At 42.9% G+C, this 18,826-nt stretch overlaps 1 protein-coding gene across 2 annotated transcripts in view; it reads left to right on the forward strand.

Moving 5' to 3' along the window:
* CCDC92 (coiled-coil domain containing 92) overlaps nt 1-18,826 on the forward strand; it is a 726,248-nt gene that overhangs the window by 293,813 nt on the left and 413,609 nt on the right. For both annotated transcript variants that reach the window (XM_044068541.1, XM_044068542.1), the window contains exon 3: nt 9,872-9,913. In XM_044068541.1, coding sequence (XP_043924476.1) covers nt 9,872-9,913 — 42 coding nt within the window. The remainder of the gene's footprint in view (nt 1-9,871; nt 9,914-18,826) is intronic.

Raw genomic sequence — 18,826 nt, forward strand, 5'->3', positions numbered from 1 at the left:
CTCCTAGCATTTCGGGCTCTGTGCCTAAGAAACATATGCTCAAAATGGCAGAAGATTTGATTACTCTGATTAGAGGTTCTATGCTCCCACCTGATAAGAGGCCTAGGGTGGATCAGGAGTTTGATAGTTTTGAACAGTGTTCACAGGCTTCGGAGTCTTCTGTGGAAGACTTGCAAGAGTTTCCTACTTATTCTGATTCTGATGTGGATGATTCCACCCCTTCGGCTTCTCCTCCTGAGGATTTTTCATTTTCAGAGACTCTTCACTCCATGAGGGAGCACTTTAAATGGGAAGGCCAAGATTACTCTGACTCTAGAAAAAGGCTTAGGGAATTCTTGTTTTTGCCTCAGCATAGGCCCTTAGCTATTCCTCCTGTGTTGAATGTGGTGGAGGATGTTTTTGCAGAGGCTTCTCTGAACCCTGACTCCTTGCCTCCTGCTCCTGTTAAGCCTGATAGGTATTATAGGGTGCCCAAGCTCATAAGTATTTGTTTAAGAGTCCCAGGGCGGACCCAGAAACTGTTTCTCAGGGGCCTAAAGGTGTTAAAGCTTCTGTGGTTAAAAATCCTGTACCCTCTGATAAAGAGGCAAGGGCTTTGGATAGGTGGGGTAAGAAAGTATATACTTCTTCCACTTTGGCCATGAGGGCGTTGAATTGTCAGTTTCATATGCTGAAATATCAGAATTATCTCCTTTCACAATTGAAATCTAAGGTGGATGCTTTGGCGGAAGGTATTGAGTGTAAAGAATTGCTGGATTTGGTTCATGTGTCTGAACAAGTGGGTAAGCATTATTTGCAGTGTGGTTTTGATGCTGTTCAGGCCTCCTCGAGGGTGGCTGCTACTAGTTCTGTTCTTCGCAGACATGCCTGGTTGAAGGATCAGAATTTAGCTGAGCATGTTAAAACAAGGATTTTGGATGCTCCTTTACAGTCTGATGTGTTGTTTGGACCGCCTGTGGAAGCAGTTTTAAAGAAAATGGAGGACAAAGCTAAGTCTATGCAGACTGTTAAAGATTTTTTGCAGGTACAGCCTCCGAAGTTTAGTAGAAATTGGCCTGCTAAGGGGTGGACATATCCTGCTTATGGTTCCCAGTCTAGGGGCAGGGCTCAAGGTTCGTTTAGGCCTCGATCAGACAGTTCACCTGCTCAGACTTCTGGTGAAGGCAGGGGTCAGTCCTTTCGTAAGCAGAACCAATGACCTGCCTTTTCAGCTGCCAGTGGACTCTCGTCTGGCAGCTCCTTTGGGAGGAAGATTGTCTCTTTTCAAAGAAAATTGGGATTTAATCACTCAAGACAGATGGGTGCTGGATATCATTCATCACGGTTACAGATTTTATTTCCACACAATGCCCCCTTTCAGAGGCATGCCAGATGTTCCTCCTCCACAAAGAAAAGAGGCTCACATGCAAATTTCTCAGTTACTCCAGATAGGGGCCATTCAGCCAGTCCCTGTATCAGAAAGGGGCTTCGGATTTTATTCTCGCCTGTTCCTAGTGCCAAAGAAGGGGAACACGTGGAGACCAATTTTGGATTTATCTATCCTCAACACTTATCTGGACATTCCCAAGTTCAAGATGTTGACGTTACAGCAACTGTTACCTCTGCTGGGAAAAGATCACTGGATGGTAACTTTGGATCTCAAGGAAGCTTACCTTCATGTGCCTATAAGGCTAAGTTGCAGAAAGTATCTGAGGTTTCGAACTGGAGATTTTCATTATCAGTTCTCTGCATTGCCCTTTGGCTTATCTACTGCGCCCAGAGTATTCACAAAGGTTCTGGCTCCAGTGATAGCTTACTTCAGGCTTCAAGGCATTCAAATCTATCCTTACTTGGACGACTGCCTGATTCTGGCTCAAGAAAAGGAACACCTTCTACAGCATCTGGAATATGTCATAGCAGTGCTAAGATGCCTAGGGTATTCTGTGAACGAAATAAAGTCCAGTCTAGTACCCTCTCAAGACATGTGCTTTCTGGGTGTGAGACTGAATACAGCAGCCCAGATGGCCTTTTTAACCCCGGACAAACAAAAGAGTCTGTCACTTTACTTCCATCAACTATCTCATCAGTCCGTGCTGACTGCAAGGACAGTCCTTCAAGCATTAGGGTTCATGGCATCTTGTATTCTGGTGCTTCCCAATGCCAAACTGCATATGAGGAAGCTGCAATGGTATCTCAAAAATGTATGGACACAGCACTGCCAAGATTTGGACACTGTCATTCAAATAATACCTTGCCTTCAAATGGAATTCTTGTGGTGGGCTCAGGAATGTCACCTAAACAAGGGACTCTCTGTGACCCGGCCAGAGGCGAGTCAGATTTTAACGACAGATGCCTCGGACACTGCTTGGGGAGCTCATCTAAATGGAAAGTGGATACAAGACAAGTGGCCTGCCAGACTACAGCATCTACATATCAATATGAAGGAGATGTTAGCAGTCCAGTTTGCATTGATGGCGTTCAAGGAGTTATTTCTTCCAGGGCAGGTGTTGATTCTGACAGACAACACAACTGTCATGTGGTACATCAACAAGCAAGGGGGAACACATTCTTATCCTCTATGCAGGCAAGCAATGATTTTATGGGAGACTGCGTTAAGCCTGCAACTGACTCTTCAGGCAAGGTTTCTGCCAGGAGCACAGAACTCCCTAGCAGATGTATTAAGCAGACAAATCATGGATCCCCACGAGTGGAAACTGGATCTTCATGTATTTCAGAAATTGACAGTGTCCTGGGGAACTCCAGACATAGATCTGTTCGCTTCTCCACTAAACCACCAGCTGCCAAAGTATTGCACAAAAGGGTTTCATCACACAGCTTGGAAAGTGGATGCTCTGTCTTTCAGTTGGAAAAACCTTCATGTCTATGCCTTTCCACCTCTACCTCTTCTTCCAAAGGTATTACTAAAGGTCAGACAAGACAGGCCAAGGATGATTTTGATAGCTCCAGATTGGCCTCGGCAACACTGGTACCCACTTCTAAGGAGTCTTGTAAAGAAGCCTCCATGGCCTTTACCTCTGATTCCTCATCTGTTATCTCAGAAGGACGGTCATCTGCTCAATGTCAAGCTTCAATCTCTTCATCTCACAGCTTGGCATATTCTGTGTTGAAGCACGGTAGGTCTCAGCTTCCTCAACAAGTTTTAAATGTGATTATGGAAGCTAGAAGGCCTAGTACTAGGAGAGTGTACGCAGAAAAATGGAAGAGATTTTTATTTTGGAGTACAGCAAAGAATTTGGAGATTTCAGAGCCTAATTTGAGTGTGGCTCTTCAATATCTTACTGAATTATTGGACAAAGGTTTGTCCTTCTCTTCCATAAAGATTCATGCTGCAGCAATTTCAGCTCACTATGATTGTGACCCACCTTTGTTTTCGCATCCTTTGTTCAAGCAGTTTCTTAGAGGGGCAAAGAATATAAGACCCCCACGTAGAGCTCCTACTCCTGCTTGGGATCTCAATTTTGTGTTGGAAAAACTTACTCTACAACCTTTTGAGCCTGCAGCTACTGCTGAATTGAAATATTTGTCATGGAAGACTGCTTTTCTGTTGGCTATTACTTCTGCAAGAAGGGTGTCTGAGTTGCAGGCCCTTATGGCAGTAGAGCCCTTTTTGATTTTCCATAAGGACAGGGTATCATTACGTACTAATCCTTCCTTTATGCCTAAGGTGGTTTCTAGTGTGGCTTTAAACCGAACTATTCATTTGCCTACGTTTTTTGCAGATCCTCAAAATAAAGGGGAAAAGATTTTGCACACTTTAGATGTACACAGGCAATTGCGTTATTATTTGAGCAGGACTAAAGATTTTAGGCAGTCTCAGCAGTTACTTGTTTCTTTTGCTTTGAGTTCACAGGGCAAGCCTGTGTCAAAACAAACTATTTCTAGGTGGATTGGCTTTTGCATTGCATTTTGTTATTCCCATCATGGCAAACAAGTTCCAGCTGGGATTAGGCCTCATTCCACTAGGGCTACTGCCACTTCAACAGCATTTCTAAGGGGGGTGGCAACTAAGGATATTCTGGAAGCAGCTACTTGGAGTTCAGTGCATACTTTCTCTAGGCATTATCACCTGCCTATATACTCTAAGTCTAGAGCTGGTTTTGCCACAGCTGTTTTACAAGGCATGTTGTCAGCTCCTGCTACTTTATAATTTGCCAGCCTCCCTTACCTCTGCTTTGGGATTCTACCCAATTGTCAGGACTGCAGCAAGGGAAGGCGAAGAACATAGTACAGTTTTGTACCTACCATAAATGTAGATGTTCGAGGATTCCCTTGCTGCAGTCCAATTTACCCTCCCTCCTTCCCCTCTGTGTTTCAGGGTGGTTGTGTAGGTGAGTTTACATGCTTATATTTTTTGTATATATTACTGTATATATTGTACATGTTTTTTGGTGCAGGTTGTTTTTGGGACTTGTCTTTTTGGGTCTTCTGACATCTGGGGCAAGAAAAGACTGAGGAAATGACGTCGGTCATGCGCATTAGTACCCTGACGTACTGACGTCAGTCTAAGGCGCCATGACCGACGTCAGCCTTATACTCTGGTATTCGGGCCGACTGGGACGCGGACTATACCCAATTGTCAGGACTGCAGCAAGGGAATCCTCGAACATCTACATTTATGGTAGGTACAAAACTGTACTTTTCAGTGACTGTTAAAGCTTCCTGAGTAATTTTTTGGAGGTGTACCATGTTGTCAGATATGCAAATGAGAGTGGGATCATCTGCGTATTGTATTAGGGTGTGTAGAGGGTGTTGGTGAAAATGTTTAAGATGAGGGGACCAATGATGGAACCTTGTGTTACACTGGTGGTGACTGGGAGGTAAGGAGAGATACCTATTGAGCAGGTAGTTTCTGAACCACAGAAGGGTGGGCTAAGAGAGACCTAGTGAGGATATTTAGCGTTTGCTGTGACATACTGTGTCAAAAGCTTTAGATAAGTCTAGAAATAAGGAAAAGACTAGTTTGCCGTTATCTCTAGCTTTATTGACAGTATCTTTGTGGGTTAGAAGGGCACTGCTAGTAGTATGGGAAGGATGGAGCTATGCTGTGTAGAGGATATGAGTTCTTTCTGAAGGAGATGGTCTAGCAATTGTCATTGAATACATTTTCAAGTATTTTGATGTGCAGAGGTAAATTGTTATAGGTCTAAAGTTATTAATGTCTGTTGAGTTTCCTCCTTTGTGCAGAGGGATAATGTGTGACTTTTTCCAGAGAGAGAATGTGGGATTCCTGGACTGGCCTATTTATAAGGATTGAAACAAGACAGGAAATGCTATTGGCTGCCATTTTTATGTATTTGCTTGGAAGGTCATTAGCTGAAGAAGAGCACAGTTTGTTTAAAAGTAGCTTTATATGGGCTGTCGGCACAGGTTTGAAGGTGAAAGAGGATTTTGTGATATGTGGCTGTTGGAAAGGGTTGGGATTAAATGGTGAGGAATCCTTGGTTATACTATCTATAAAATAAGAGATCTGATGTTGTCCTTTTCATTTTTCCTTACTATTAGGTTATGGATCTGATCCTCAGATAGGTCGCATTTCTACAAACTAGGATCCAAGTCTCGAGCTCCTTCCTCTACCCATAATGCTCTACCCTCTACCCAGCCTCCTCAGATCTCCTTTGCTGCCAGCAGTGACAGACATGTTTTTTCTTGGTCTCGAGTTCAAGAGTGATTGTGTTGGGATCCCTTTTATTCAGCTAAGTCAATTTTTTTCCTATTACTAGTTTTTTTTTCTCTTTATCCTCCACTCCCATTAGTTTTTGCAGGCATTAGGTGTGAATTTACTGTTTTTCCCTTCCCTGTGCTTTCTTTGGGCCTTGGCTCTTTTTAGTATTTTCACTTTATATTTACTATTGTGGTAGTCCCCCCCAAAAAAAAAGTGTAGTTAGAGTTCTTGCTGTGTTGGTGGTAAGTGTTTTCTCTGTGTGTGCTTTACGTTTGGTGCAGTCAGTATGTCAGAGAAACCAACTGGGTTTTAGTGCTGTTTAGAATGTGGGCTCAAGATTCCCCATTCTGATATGCACAATAGATATGTGTATTGCCTAGGACCAGAGTATCTTAGGTCAGCGTGTAAGATTTGTGAGGGATTCAATCCCAGAGCTATTGCCGACCATAAGAATAAATTGATACTGAAAGGGCTTTTACCCCCTTCTAATCCTCTTCTCCAGGGGCTCAAACCCCCTTAAAGAGTGTGATGGGGTCTTTGGACCCCAAGAAATCCCCTCAGAAGTCCTCAAGGGCTGCTTTGCAGCCATCCTCCTTACTGAAGCCTTCAGATGGGACAGTCTCAGTTCCTAGACCAACTTCTGCCACAGTGGATCCTACGTTTTCCTCGGATCTGACCAGTACTCCTGCATCAAGGGGTTCACCTAGACCTTCTACTTCTGCCTCGGATTCTAAGTCCTCAGATCCGGGGGCACAGAGGTGGACCTCGGAATTCTCTATCAGGTCAATGTCTTTGACATCGTCTTCTAAGATTTTGTAAACCTCGGCAAGGTATTCCAGATCAGCATTAATGGCTTCCTCGAGATCTTATAGGAGCCTGTCTGAAATTGATGTGGACAAGATGATATAGAAGATCCTCAAGGCTCAGATCCAGATGGAGGTTTTGCGTAATCCATCCCCTCTGGGATCTACAAGTGTTCCTGTCACAGTGCACTATCCTTCTCTGATCCGACCAACAGTATTGGAGCCCCAGGATCATAGCCACCCAGGAAAGTTGGTGTTGGATCTAAGGAGATCTCCTTCCTCAACTCCGACAGTTACCCTGACTGCCTGTGCTCTGATATCATCGGATCACAGTGGGTCTCGGATCCGAGAAGTCCCCTTTGGTTCTTGGGGGAGCGGTTTTGGCTCCAACCTTATCAGGTCATTACTTTCCCCTCAGTGCTTCAGCGCTTGACAGCTTTGGTCTGATTCTGCCTGGGGACCATGGATTGGAGGTCCCCACCCTCTCTTCCTCGATGACTTTGGCTCTAGGGGAGTTGGGGAGGGCTCTCTGGGTCTGTTGGCTTTTCAGGTTGTAGAAAGGGTCTTCTCATTTCATGGTGCTCGACCTCTCTGAGCTATAATCCTCCCTGTCATCCCTCATTGGATCAGAGAATTGAGCCTCTGGTACCTGTCCAGAGTCATCCCACCCCGAGAAGCCTCTGAACTCTTCCCTTAGAGGGAGACGCTTCTTCTTCCGAGACCTCCTGTGAACATCCCACAGAGGAGTTTCCTTGTAAAAAGATATGCAAGAGAAGGCACATTCACTCCCCCTTGTAGTCCCTTACCGAGGACATGGACATTGATGAGGGAGAAGGATCCCCAAGATCATCACCGGAGGAAGTTTGCTTTGGAGACATTTTAGAGATCCTGAGACAAGGAGGTGGTTGGTCAGCCCAAACTCCTCCTGCTGAAGAGTTTGTGTTTTTGAAGGCTTTCAGGGCAGGCCCATCTATATCCTGGGTGATCCCCCCCGGCAGACGAACTCAGATTTAGTATCCTGCTAGGCCTGGAAGGAGCCCAACGCTATTGAACTATTCCCAAATGACCAATAACATTTTTGTCTCCCCCCAAAGACCAGCCGCACTGGTCTAAGGGTATACCATTTGATGCCATGGTTGTAGTAGCAGCTACCAAAAAGGCACCAGTTGAACAGAGCTCCACTGTTGATCCACCAAACAGGAAGTCCAGAATGATGAACAGATTTGGTAAGCACATTTATGGTTCGTCCACCTTCATGCTGACTGCATCAAACTACCTGGCACACTTTAGTCGGTTGCAGGGAGATCTGGTCAAAGAAATTTTCAGCTGTCTAACAGAGGCCTTTTCGGTGGAGGACTTAAAGAAAGTATTTCCTCGACTGACTACTCTTTCTTCCCTGCCTAATTCTAAATCCTCCATGAGGCTCATCTCCCATTCTACAGAAGGCACCTCACGGGCAGCCAGCTGAGGTATTGCTATTAGAAGACATGCCTGGATGAGGCTTTGTGATTTTACTGATCCCTTCAAGGCATCCTTTGTTAATGCCCCCTTGATGGCTCCTCTTTGTTCGGGACGTCTGTCAAAGATACCCTAAGCCACAGTGAACAGAAAGGGAAGATCCTGTCTGCCATTGGGGTCAAGTTTTCTACCCCTCAGCGTACTTCTTCCAGAAATTAGCAAGGTGGCAAGAAAACCTGGTTCCAGAAATCCCAAGGGCCTTTCCAGGATCAGTGTGGGGGTTCTTCCTTCAGAGGCAGAGAGGTAAGTTGTAATGGGAGATGATGCCCCAGGGGCAGAGGGGGATCGCAGAATCAGGGCTTCAGAGAGCCTTTTTCTGCCAAGTCCTGTCAACACTCCTGAAATGCTGCCTGGCTGCTCAGATCTGGAGGCAGTCAGTGGTAATTTTTCACTGCACCCAGACACCTGGACCACTATAACAAAAAAACACTTGGGTGCTAAGGATTATATCCAGATGTTATTATAATCCCCTTTTCCTTCAACCTCCAAAGACCCAAAATAAACTCCTGAATGTTTCACTCAGTCACAGGGTGAATACAGTATCAGACATTCAAAAACTACTGCAAAAAAGAGTCATCCAAGAGATCCTGACCAAGCAAAAAGTATTCAGAAATTACTCCTGTTTCTTTTTAGTGTCAAAAAAACAGGGACCTGAGACCCATTGTGGATCTAAGCAACCTGAATTTGTTCATAAAGAAAGCAAAGTTTGGATGGTTATGGTTCAGCCCATCTTACTGCTGCTGCTAAAGGACGATTATATATGCATGCTAGACTTGCAGGATGCATACTATCACATCAAAATAGGCACACTCCAGGAGTCATCTGCTCATCATGCTGGGAGCCAGTCATTACTAATTCAGGGTTCTGCCCTTTGGACTCACCACAGGCCCAGGGTGTTTATCAAATGCATGGCAGTAGTCGCAGCTCACCTGAGATTGAAAGGATTCCGGGTGTTTCAATATTTGAACGACTGGCTTCTGACTTCTCCAACCAGGCATCAACTTATTCAAGCCAGAGATTACTTGTTACAGATATCCAGTCCTCTGGGCATCAACATAAACCTGGCAAAATCAAACCTATCTCCAGCATAGGGTTTGGAATTCATTAGAGCTCTTCTGGAAACATCAAATCAAATAGCATCATTACCCTTCACCACATACAAACGGTGAGAGACCATGTTCGAGCTATCTTAGATCTTCCATCTCCACTGGCAAGACTAGTACTTCAAGCTCTTGGATCCATGGTGGCTGCTATCACTCTTGTCCCATTAACAAGGTTTTTTATGCGATTGCTTTAATGGACCTTGGCTTTTCAATGGTCTGTTATTTACCAGCCTCTATCAGTTCCTATCAAGTTGACTCAATTTGCAGAAAGCATCTTTGATAGTGGCTTCTTTTGGATGACCTGGCAATCGGCAGGTCATTCCTTCTCCCTTCCCTCACAGCCACAAACAAACAGACACATGAGTCAGCTAAACTACCTCCCACCCTAATCCCAGAAACATGGATTTGTGTAAACTTTTGGGAGTTACAAGATTTGGTTTATGATGTGCATTGAGTGGCTTGGGAGACTTAAAATTCAGTTCTATGTTATTTCACTGTTGCTTAATAGCAGGCTACATTGTCAGTGTGTGCTAAACTTACGCAGGCATAACTAGAGTGTACTTTATCTGTTACAGGTCAAACGTCTGCATCTATCCATGGTATAAAAATGTTTGGTCATTTTTAATAATGATGACAAAAAAAAGAATTATTCATATGTTTGGATAAGTCTTAATTCTTGGCTATGTTATATAATTAGCAGTCACATAAAAAAACATGCACATCTGGGAATTAATCTTTACATTTTTCATTTTAGTAAGGCACATTTTCTTTTCTTTTTATTTCAGATTTGACATATGAATTAACTATGAAAACATCAGATCAGGCTGGTAAGTGACAAAAACAATCACTTTGCTTCCTCTGTTTAACTTGCTTTATGTGAAATTTGGGAAGTAAAGGGGAAATAAATATAGATTCTAATTAAAATCATGGTACTAACATATTTTCTTTCTTTGGTAATTATATCTTGAAAAGATATAAATACTGAGTAATGTAGCTTTCGTTTGCAGTCTAATCTGTCAGGGAAGTAAGACTGAGTAGTCCATAAATGGGGAGTTGTTACCTCACAGCAAGAGATTTTCCAGTTTGGTTCTATACTGGGGTGCCTTCTGTGCAAAGTCTGCATGTCCTCTATATTTTCCCCAGATGCTCTGGTTTCCTCCCACATTCCAAACACAAGCAGTTAGTGGATTGGGAACAGTTATCTGTAGGTATTGTTCAATTTGCCTTGTAAACTCTGTGGATAGTGGTGGCTGTCCACAGGGTCACTCTAGCGTCCAGCTGCGAATGAAAAAATAGCTCAAAAAGATGGACTTTATAGGTCACAGGTTATCTAATGTGTCTACTAGAATATGCTTTATCTGTCGTCACTACCTCACAGCATTTCTGCTTTTTACACCCATCGTTCATCACATTACCTTAATTTTGTATGTGAATATTTTCCCTGTGATACGCTCACTTTGTTCTGTAGCATTTTTCTAGAGTTCTGTAAAAAATATGTTTCTAGCAACCTTTAAAAACCTTACTCACTTTCCACTCATTATGTCCAGCCAGCTTTTCAGGAAAATAATTTTCGGTTTTCTGCCTGGATAAGGTCCTGGACTAAAGGCTTTGACTGAGAGAAGAGATATCAGTTCATTTGCTTTCTGTTTTGCCACCTTAACACTGCTGAGCTTGCTTGACAGGTTAGATAATAGAAAATAAGGTGTATGCTGTTCTGTGAGCAAATCTGTCAGGCAAATAGTAGTCTAATTTTAACTTCTACTGCTGTAAGGATTCTATTGCTAACTACTTTTGCAACCTTAATTGAGATTTATCAGGCTGAGAGAAAAAAACAGAATGGTCATGGTTTGCACGTGCTAACATATATTATAAACCTTGGAATATTCCCACAGTCAAAACAGTTCTTTATTTTTTGAACAACTTTATTTATTCATAATTTTGTTAATTTGTAACATAAACTTACATATATTAATAACAATGGAAAAAGATCACAATAACATTTTCCATTATCGTACACATGCTTTCTACATGCGCTTTCTATCACAGCTCTATTATTTCATTCTTGCGCATTAGAACATGCTCATACACATTTGAGTTCCTACCAAACTACTTATTTTAGTTATTTATTTGATCATTATTTTGTGTTCATCGTTCCCAAATGCACAGTTTATTCTTATGAAAATTACTTCTTCCAACTTTTAACTATCCTATATATGCATTTTTGCTTCTTTTTTAATATTCAGTATTTCGTTTAAAACTGGTTTAATCTTTGATTTCCACTTTTGTGTAATTGCTTTTTTTGACTGCTAATAACACTAAACTTAATATGAACTTACTCTGTCCTGCCAAGGATCAGACGTCTGGCCAGTATACCAAAGCTGCAACACAATGGAACTCTTTGACACCTCAAAATGTAATAAAAATTTTTTTTAATAGCAAAGCTTTCGAATTACACTCTTTTTCGGTGCTCATACTAAAATGTGAACTGAACATTCTTAAATATGTTAGAAACCTCAGTTCTACCCCAATCAAAATGCAATGAATGATCACTCAGGAAACAAACTAGTAAATATTTAATTAATTATATGCATAGAGATCTTTTCTTGAGATTAGATTTAATACTGATGGTTTCATTTAAACCTGGATATCTGCATGGAAATAGTTTATCCGTTTATATTTGATGACATCACCACCTCTATCATTCTTACTTAAAATACTGAGCACTCTAAAAGTGAAGTTATGTGAATCATGCATATCCGTTATATGTTTAGCTAACGCATTACTAGAGACTTTTCTTTATATGTCATAAAGATGTTCTGAAATGCATTCTTTTAACATTCCATTTGTCTTAACTCATTCACTCCAGTGGAGCTCAGGAAGTTTGCACTGTAACTTCCAATGGGCGGAGCCTAAGCCTTTTGACAGAATCAAATTATGTCCTCACATTTCAAACATATGTTCATATCTCTGGAACCATAGGGGTTATGAAAGAAGTGTAAATGGCAAACTCTTCAGCGCAAACTATTTTTATAGTGGTAGTATTCTTTAGATTCTAGGTCTTAAACCAAATTTTGTAAGTCACAGTAAATATTACATTTGTAATATTTTGTAAACAACTTACAATATCCCAGAAACCACTCAATTTACATACATACTGTCAGCAGCATTTTATTCCTCTAGCTGACAGCTTTCATATAAGGCTAAGGAGTTCAGTCTGTGTTACTTGGCTGTTGAGATATTTAGAAAAATGTGAAAATTATATCCATATAAATTAATATCATAAAAGCAACAGTTAATATCTACTTACCTGCACTAGACACAGAGGTCAAATATTAATGTAGTTGAGATGTTCTTCGTGTTTCACTGTTGCAGTCATTACATTTGGGTTATCTGCCTGCAGGTAGCCCTCAGCTGGCCTAAATATCAAAGTCTTGGATTCCTGCGTCGGATGCTGTCTCTTCTTCCATGACGTCAGGTCATCAGAGGTATAAAACATGCAGCTGATGCCATTATGTCAGTCTTTCTTCCCGCACGGTGCCCGAAGCAGAAGCAGTTCGCAAGTGCCGGTCGTCCAACTCCTGAAATTTTCATTTTCGAGTTTCAGAACCGAATTCTTCAAAAAAGCTAAGTACCCCCTTGGGGATCCTTTTTCTTGCTCTTAACTGATGTCAGTAAAAGTTAACAATTGTATTACCTGTGGAAAGCAAATACCTCATAAAGATTTTCATTCGTACTACATTCCTTGCTTAGGCCCAGACCACGATCCCTCGCTGTCGGTTTTGTGCCTTATTCAACCCCCGAACTATTCAACATCGGTCTATTTTTGCAGAAAATTATTTTGGTACTTGGTATAACTAGCCAGAAATGGCTTCAATAAGCCATCCGACTACCAATATTCCGAAAAAACGTAAGGATAAAGACAGAGACAGACTGCATAGGTCCAAAACTGCCGACAACATTTCCGTTAAGCTAGTCACCAGTCCACCGGTACTCAGTGAGGCACTTTCACAGTCCCTGATACCAGCAACGAAGGTTCAAGGAGCTCAAAACTAGAAGAAAGACAGCACCAAAAACTGTTCCCCGAACAAACCACGATCCACGAATATGTCACAAAGAACTTCTTTTATTGAAATACAAAACGAAGGTTGAGCGCTTTCATCTACCCAATGTAGATTTCATCAGAACACTGAATATATCAAACCTTGTCTCTTAAATACTTTAAAATTCCTGCCTAAAACACCACCTGACCAATTAAACTACCATTAAGTTTTAAAGACATAAGAACATAGATTTGGTAAAACCCATAAATACATGCAGCTGATGCCATTATGTCAGTCTTTCTTCCCGCACGGTGCCCGAAGCAGAAGCAGTTCGCAAGTGCCGGTCGTCCGACTCCTGAAATTTTCATTTTCGAGTTTCAGAACCGAATTCTTCAAAAAAGCTAAGTACCCCCTTGGGGATCCTTTTTCTTGCTCTTAACTGATGTCAGTAAAAGTTAACAATTGTATTACCTGTGGAAAGCAAATACCTCATAAAGATTTTCATTCGTACTACATTCCTTGCTTAGGCCCAGACCATGATCCCTCGCTGTCGGTTTTGTGCCTTATTCAACCCCCGAACTATTCATCGTCGGTCTATTTTTGCAGAAAATTATTTTGGTACTTGGTATAACTAGCCAGAAATGGCTTCAGTAAGCCATCCGACTACCAATATTCCGAAAAAACGTAAGGATAAAGACAGAGACAGACTGCATAGGTCCAAAACTGCCGACAACATTTCCGTTAAGCTAGTCGCCAGTCCACCGGTACTCAGTGAGGCACTTTCACAGTCCCTGATACCCGCTACTTCAGATTCACAGGCCTCTATTGAGACCCATTCGGAGTCCGGTATGCCGCAAGATGCTTCTTCAACTATGGAACCTGCAGATGTCTCTACCTTGGTCGGGTCCGGAGCCATTGTGCAGGCACTGGCTTCTGAGGGTGTTTTCAGGCCTCCAGACTTGCATTTTAAACCACCATCTTCTTCATCGAGGCCTAAAACTCAACCCACGCCTAGAAAACCGACGACCAAACCGCATGGTCAGGCCCATATACCTAAAAAACAAATGCTCAGAATGGCTGAAGACCTTATTATTTTACTTAGGGGAAGCCAGCCTTCCCCCTTTTAGAGACCTAGAACTTATTTTCCATCTGATTCTTCTGATCAGGATTCTGATTTTTCTGTTTCTTCTGATTACCAGGATTTGCTCTTGTCTACCTATTTGGATTCTGATGCAGAGGATTCCATTCTCTCTGCTTCCCCTCCAGAAGATTTTTCTTTTGGTGAAACCTTGCAAACTCTTAGGGAGCATTTCCACTAGGAAAGCCAGGATTACTCTGATTCCAAAAAGAGGCTTAGGGAATTCTTACTCCTTCCTCAACACAGGCCTTTAGATATCCCACCTGTTCTGCACATTGTAGATGATGCTTTCTTGGAATCTAGCCTGCCCCCATACACTTTACCTCCAGCTCCAAGGAATCCTGACAGGTATTACAGAGTACCTGTCTCTCACAACTTCCTTTTCAATAATCCTACTGCGGATCCAGAGACCATTTTCCAAGGTCCAAAGAGCATTAAGGCTACAGCTGCCAAAAATCCTACCCTTTCTGATAGAGATTCTAGAGCCCTGGACAGATGGAGTAAGAAGGTTTACACTTCTGCTACTTTGGCCATTAGGGCTATAAATTGCCAGTTCCATATGTTAAAGTACCAGCAGCATATTATGGAACTGCTTAAACAGAAAATGATGTTGATTGCTGACTGTGCTGAACACAAAGATTTACAGGATTTAATGCATTCTGCTGAACAAGTTGGTAAACATACTTTGCAATGTGGTTTTGATTCTTTAGAAGCATCTTGCAGGGCTGCTGTCACTGGGTCTGTACTTAGAAGGCATGCTTGGCTTAAGGAGCAAAACTTGCCAGATCATGTTAAAGCTAAATTACTGGATGCTCCCTTAAACCAAGACCGCCTGTTTGGCAACAAAGCAGAAGAAGTCCTCAAAAAGATGAAGGAAAAAGCTAAATCTATGCAAACTATTAAAGATTTCCTGCAGGTACAGCCACCCATATTTAGTAGGCATTGGCCTTCAAAGAATTGGTCCTTTCCAGCCTCCTCCAGGCCCTCTCAGTCCAAATCCAGGGACAGCAGACCACCTAGGTTACAGTCTCAGGCTATGCACAGGCCTAAGCAGTGGGGGGCTCCCACTTCCAAAGCAGGGAGTAGTAAGACACCCCCCACAGGAAAATGGCACAATGACTTAACCTTAACCCTTCCAAGCCCTGCTCAGCTGCCTGTTCCCTTAGGAGGAAAGCTTGTCCTACGTGTAAAAAATTGGGAACTCATTACCCTGGACAAATGGGTTTTGAATATAGTTTCCCAAGGATACAGATTCCACTTCCACACCCTACCAACTCCAAACGGTTGGCCAGAGTGGGCAGAGGCTCAACAGCAGGTTCTCTCTCTTTTATGTATCAGGGCTATTCATCCTGTCCCAGCAGAAGAAAAGTGACAAGGTTTTTATTCAAGACTTTTCCTTGTACCCAGAAAAGACAGCTCCTGACGTCCTATCCTGGACCTCTCTATTCTAAACACTTTTTTGGTAATCCCAAAATGCAAGATGCTAACACTTCAAAAGCTGCTTCCTATGCTAGGCAACGATGCCTGGTTGGCAACCTTAGACTTAAAGGAAGCTTACCTGCACATTCCAATAAGGGAATCCTGCGGGACATACCTACGCTTCAGGGCAGGCTCCATGCACTATCAGTTCTCTGCACTTCCCTTTGGCTTATCTATTGTGTCCAGGATATTCACAAAGTGTCTAGCTCCAGCCATTGCATTTTGCAGGCAGATAAATATTCAGATATACCCATACTTGGACGATTGTCTGATTCAGGCAGAAAGCCAGGAATTGCTATTAAAATATCTGGCATCCGTAAAGAAACTTCTAAACTCACTGGGGTACACCATAAACGAAAAGAAATCTCACCTAGTACCCTGCCAACAAATTGTATTCCTGGGAGCAAGCTTGAATACAACTTCCCAGATGGCTTTCCTCACTCCAGAGAAACAAGTTTATTTGACAACCTACTTCAAACTACTGGCCACAAAGACCTAGCTATCTGCAAGGAAACTCCTGTAAGCCCTGGGGTTCATGGCCTCTTGCATTCGACTAATTCCACATGCAAGACTGCATATGAGGAAACTACAATGGTATCTAAAAAGCCTATGGTGTCTACATTCTCAGGACCTGGAATCAATGATTCCTCTCATTCCTTGTATAAAGACAGAGTTTCTTTGGTGGGCAGAGGCCTACTACCACAACAAAGGGCTCCCATTCACTCTACCTCCTGCTGCCCAAACCCTAACAACAGACGCATCAGACTATGCATGGGAGGCTCACTTGGCAGGGCAGTGCATTCATGGCAAATGGAACCCGAGACAGATGCACCCGTTAGCTGTAGAGAATTCCCTGACAGCCTTCAAGAACCACATTCTTCCAGGACAATTATTGGTAAAGACAGACAACACCACAGTTATGTGGTACATAAACAAGCAGGGGGGAACCCACTTGTATCCTCTCTGCAGACTAGCCATGGCTCTGTGGAACACAGCCTTGAGCTACCAAGTGCACCTACAAGCTTAATTCCTGCCAGGCAAAATTCACTGGCAGACGACCTAAGCAGAAATTTCATAGACCCACACAAGTGTAAACTGGAACCAAAGATATTCAACCTCTTGAGAAACAAATGGGGGAATCCAGAGATAGACCGGTATGCCTCCCCTCAGAACTACCAATTGGACAAATTTTGTACAAGGACTTCCCACAGTCAAGCTTGGAAAGTGGATGCCCTGTCCTTTTCCTGGGAAAGCCTCTCAGTTTATGCCTTTCCCCCTCTGCCTCTCCTCTCGAAGGTTCTGCTAAAGATCAAACAGGACAAACGAAGGACAATACTGATTGCACCAGACTGGCCACGCCAGCACTGGTACCCTCTCTTGCGCAGTATGACACTGCTGGAACCATGGCACTTGCCTCAGACCCCTTCCCTGCTCTCCCAGCAGGCGGGCCAGATTCTGCACCCTCAGCTTCAAACCCTGAACCTTGCAGCCTGGCTAATTCCTTGAGCTCTCCAGTAGCATCCCTCAGTAAGCAGGTGCTAGATGTCATTCTGGAGGCAAGGAGGCCTAGTACTAGTAAATCGTATGCTGAAAAGTGGAAAAGATACTGTTCCTGGAGCCAGACTCAGTGGATGGGTACAGCGGTGCCCAGCTTACAGAATATTCTTCAGTACTTAACAGAAATGCTCCACAAGGGACTTTCCTTCTCGTCGATTAAAATTCATGCCTCTGCCATTTCAGCACATTATAATACTGAATCACCCCTATTCTCTCACCCTCTGCTAAAGCAATTCCTCAGAGGGGCCAAAAATTTAAGACTCCCCAGGAGAGCTCCTACTCCAGCCTGGGATTAACTTTGTATTGGAAAAGCTCACTCTCCCTCCTATTGAGCCAGCTGCAACTGCAGAGTTGAAATTCCTTTCTTGGAAAACAGCCTTCCTTCTAGTCATCACTTCAGCAAGAAGCGTGTCTGAATTTCAGGCCCTCATGGCAGTGGAGCCCTTCATCATCTTCCATGCAGACAGGGTGTCCCTCAGGACCAATCCTTCCTTTATGCCCAAGGTGGTGTCTAGTGTGGCCCTTAATCAGTCCATTCATTTGCCTACTTTTTTCCTGAATCCACAAAACAAAGGAAAACGAATACTGCACTCTTTGGACATGCACAGACAACTTAGATTTTATTTGGACAAGAAAATCTGAACAACTGCTAGTTGACTTTTCTGTAGGGGCAGAGGGAAAGGCCATTTCAAAGCAAACCATTTCTAAGTGGATAGCCGATTGCATTAATTTCTACTATAAGCACCATGGAAAACCTTCCTCACAGGGGATAAGATCACATTCCACCAGGGCTGCATCTACCTCTACAGCCTTTCTCAGAGGTGTCCCTACCAGGGACATCATAGAAGCTGCTACCTGGAGCTCTGTACATACCTTCACCAAGCATTACCAAATGCCTATTTTTTCTAAATCCAAAGCTGGTTTTGCCACTGCAGCCTTGCAGGGCTTAATAGCTGGTCCTAATGCTCTCTAACTTCCTCCTCCCTTCCTTTGGGAATCAACCCAAATGTAATGACTGCAACAGTGAAACACGAATAACATATTACAGTTGTGTACACTTACCATAAATGTGGATGTTCGAGTGTATTCACTGTTGCAGTCCTGGTTACCCACCCTCCAGCACCCTGTCTTCTCTTGGCTTTACCTTCCTTCTTGTTTGGTGTATTTAAGCTTTCTGGTGTATTTGAGTTTTGTTGGAGGTGCAACCTAACATATAATTGCTTCCCATTATGGGGGCACCTGACATCTGGGGCAAGAAAAACTGATGTAATGGCATTGGCTGCATATTTTATACCCCTGACGACCTGATGTCATGGAAGAAGAGACAGCATCTGATGCAGAATCCAAGATTTTGATATTCAGGCCAGCTGAGGGCTACCTGCAGGCAGATAACCCAAATGTAATGACTGCAACAGTGAATACACTCAAACATCTACATTTATGGTAAGTGTACACAACTGTACTTTTGCTATTGTGTAAGCTTTAAGAAGAAATCTGTTAAAACCTTGTACATGGCATGGTTTTGG

This window comes from Protopterus annectens, chromosome 4.part0, assembly GCF_019279795.1.
Source record: "Protopterus annectens isolate FY-2018-M chromosome 4.part0, PAN1.0, whole genome shotgun sequence".
Classification (NCBI taxonomy): Eukaryota; Metazoa; Chordata; order Ceratodontiformes; family Protopteridae; genus Protopterus; species Protopterus annectens.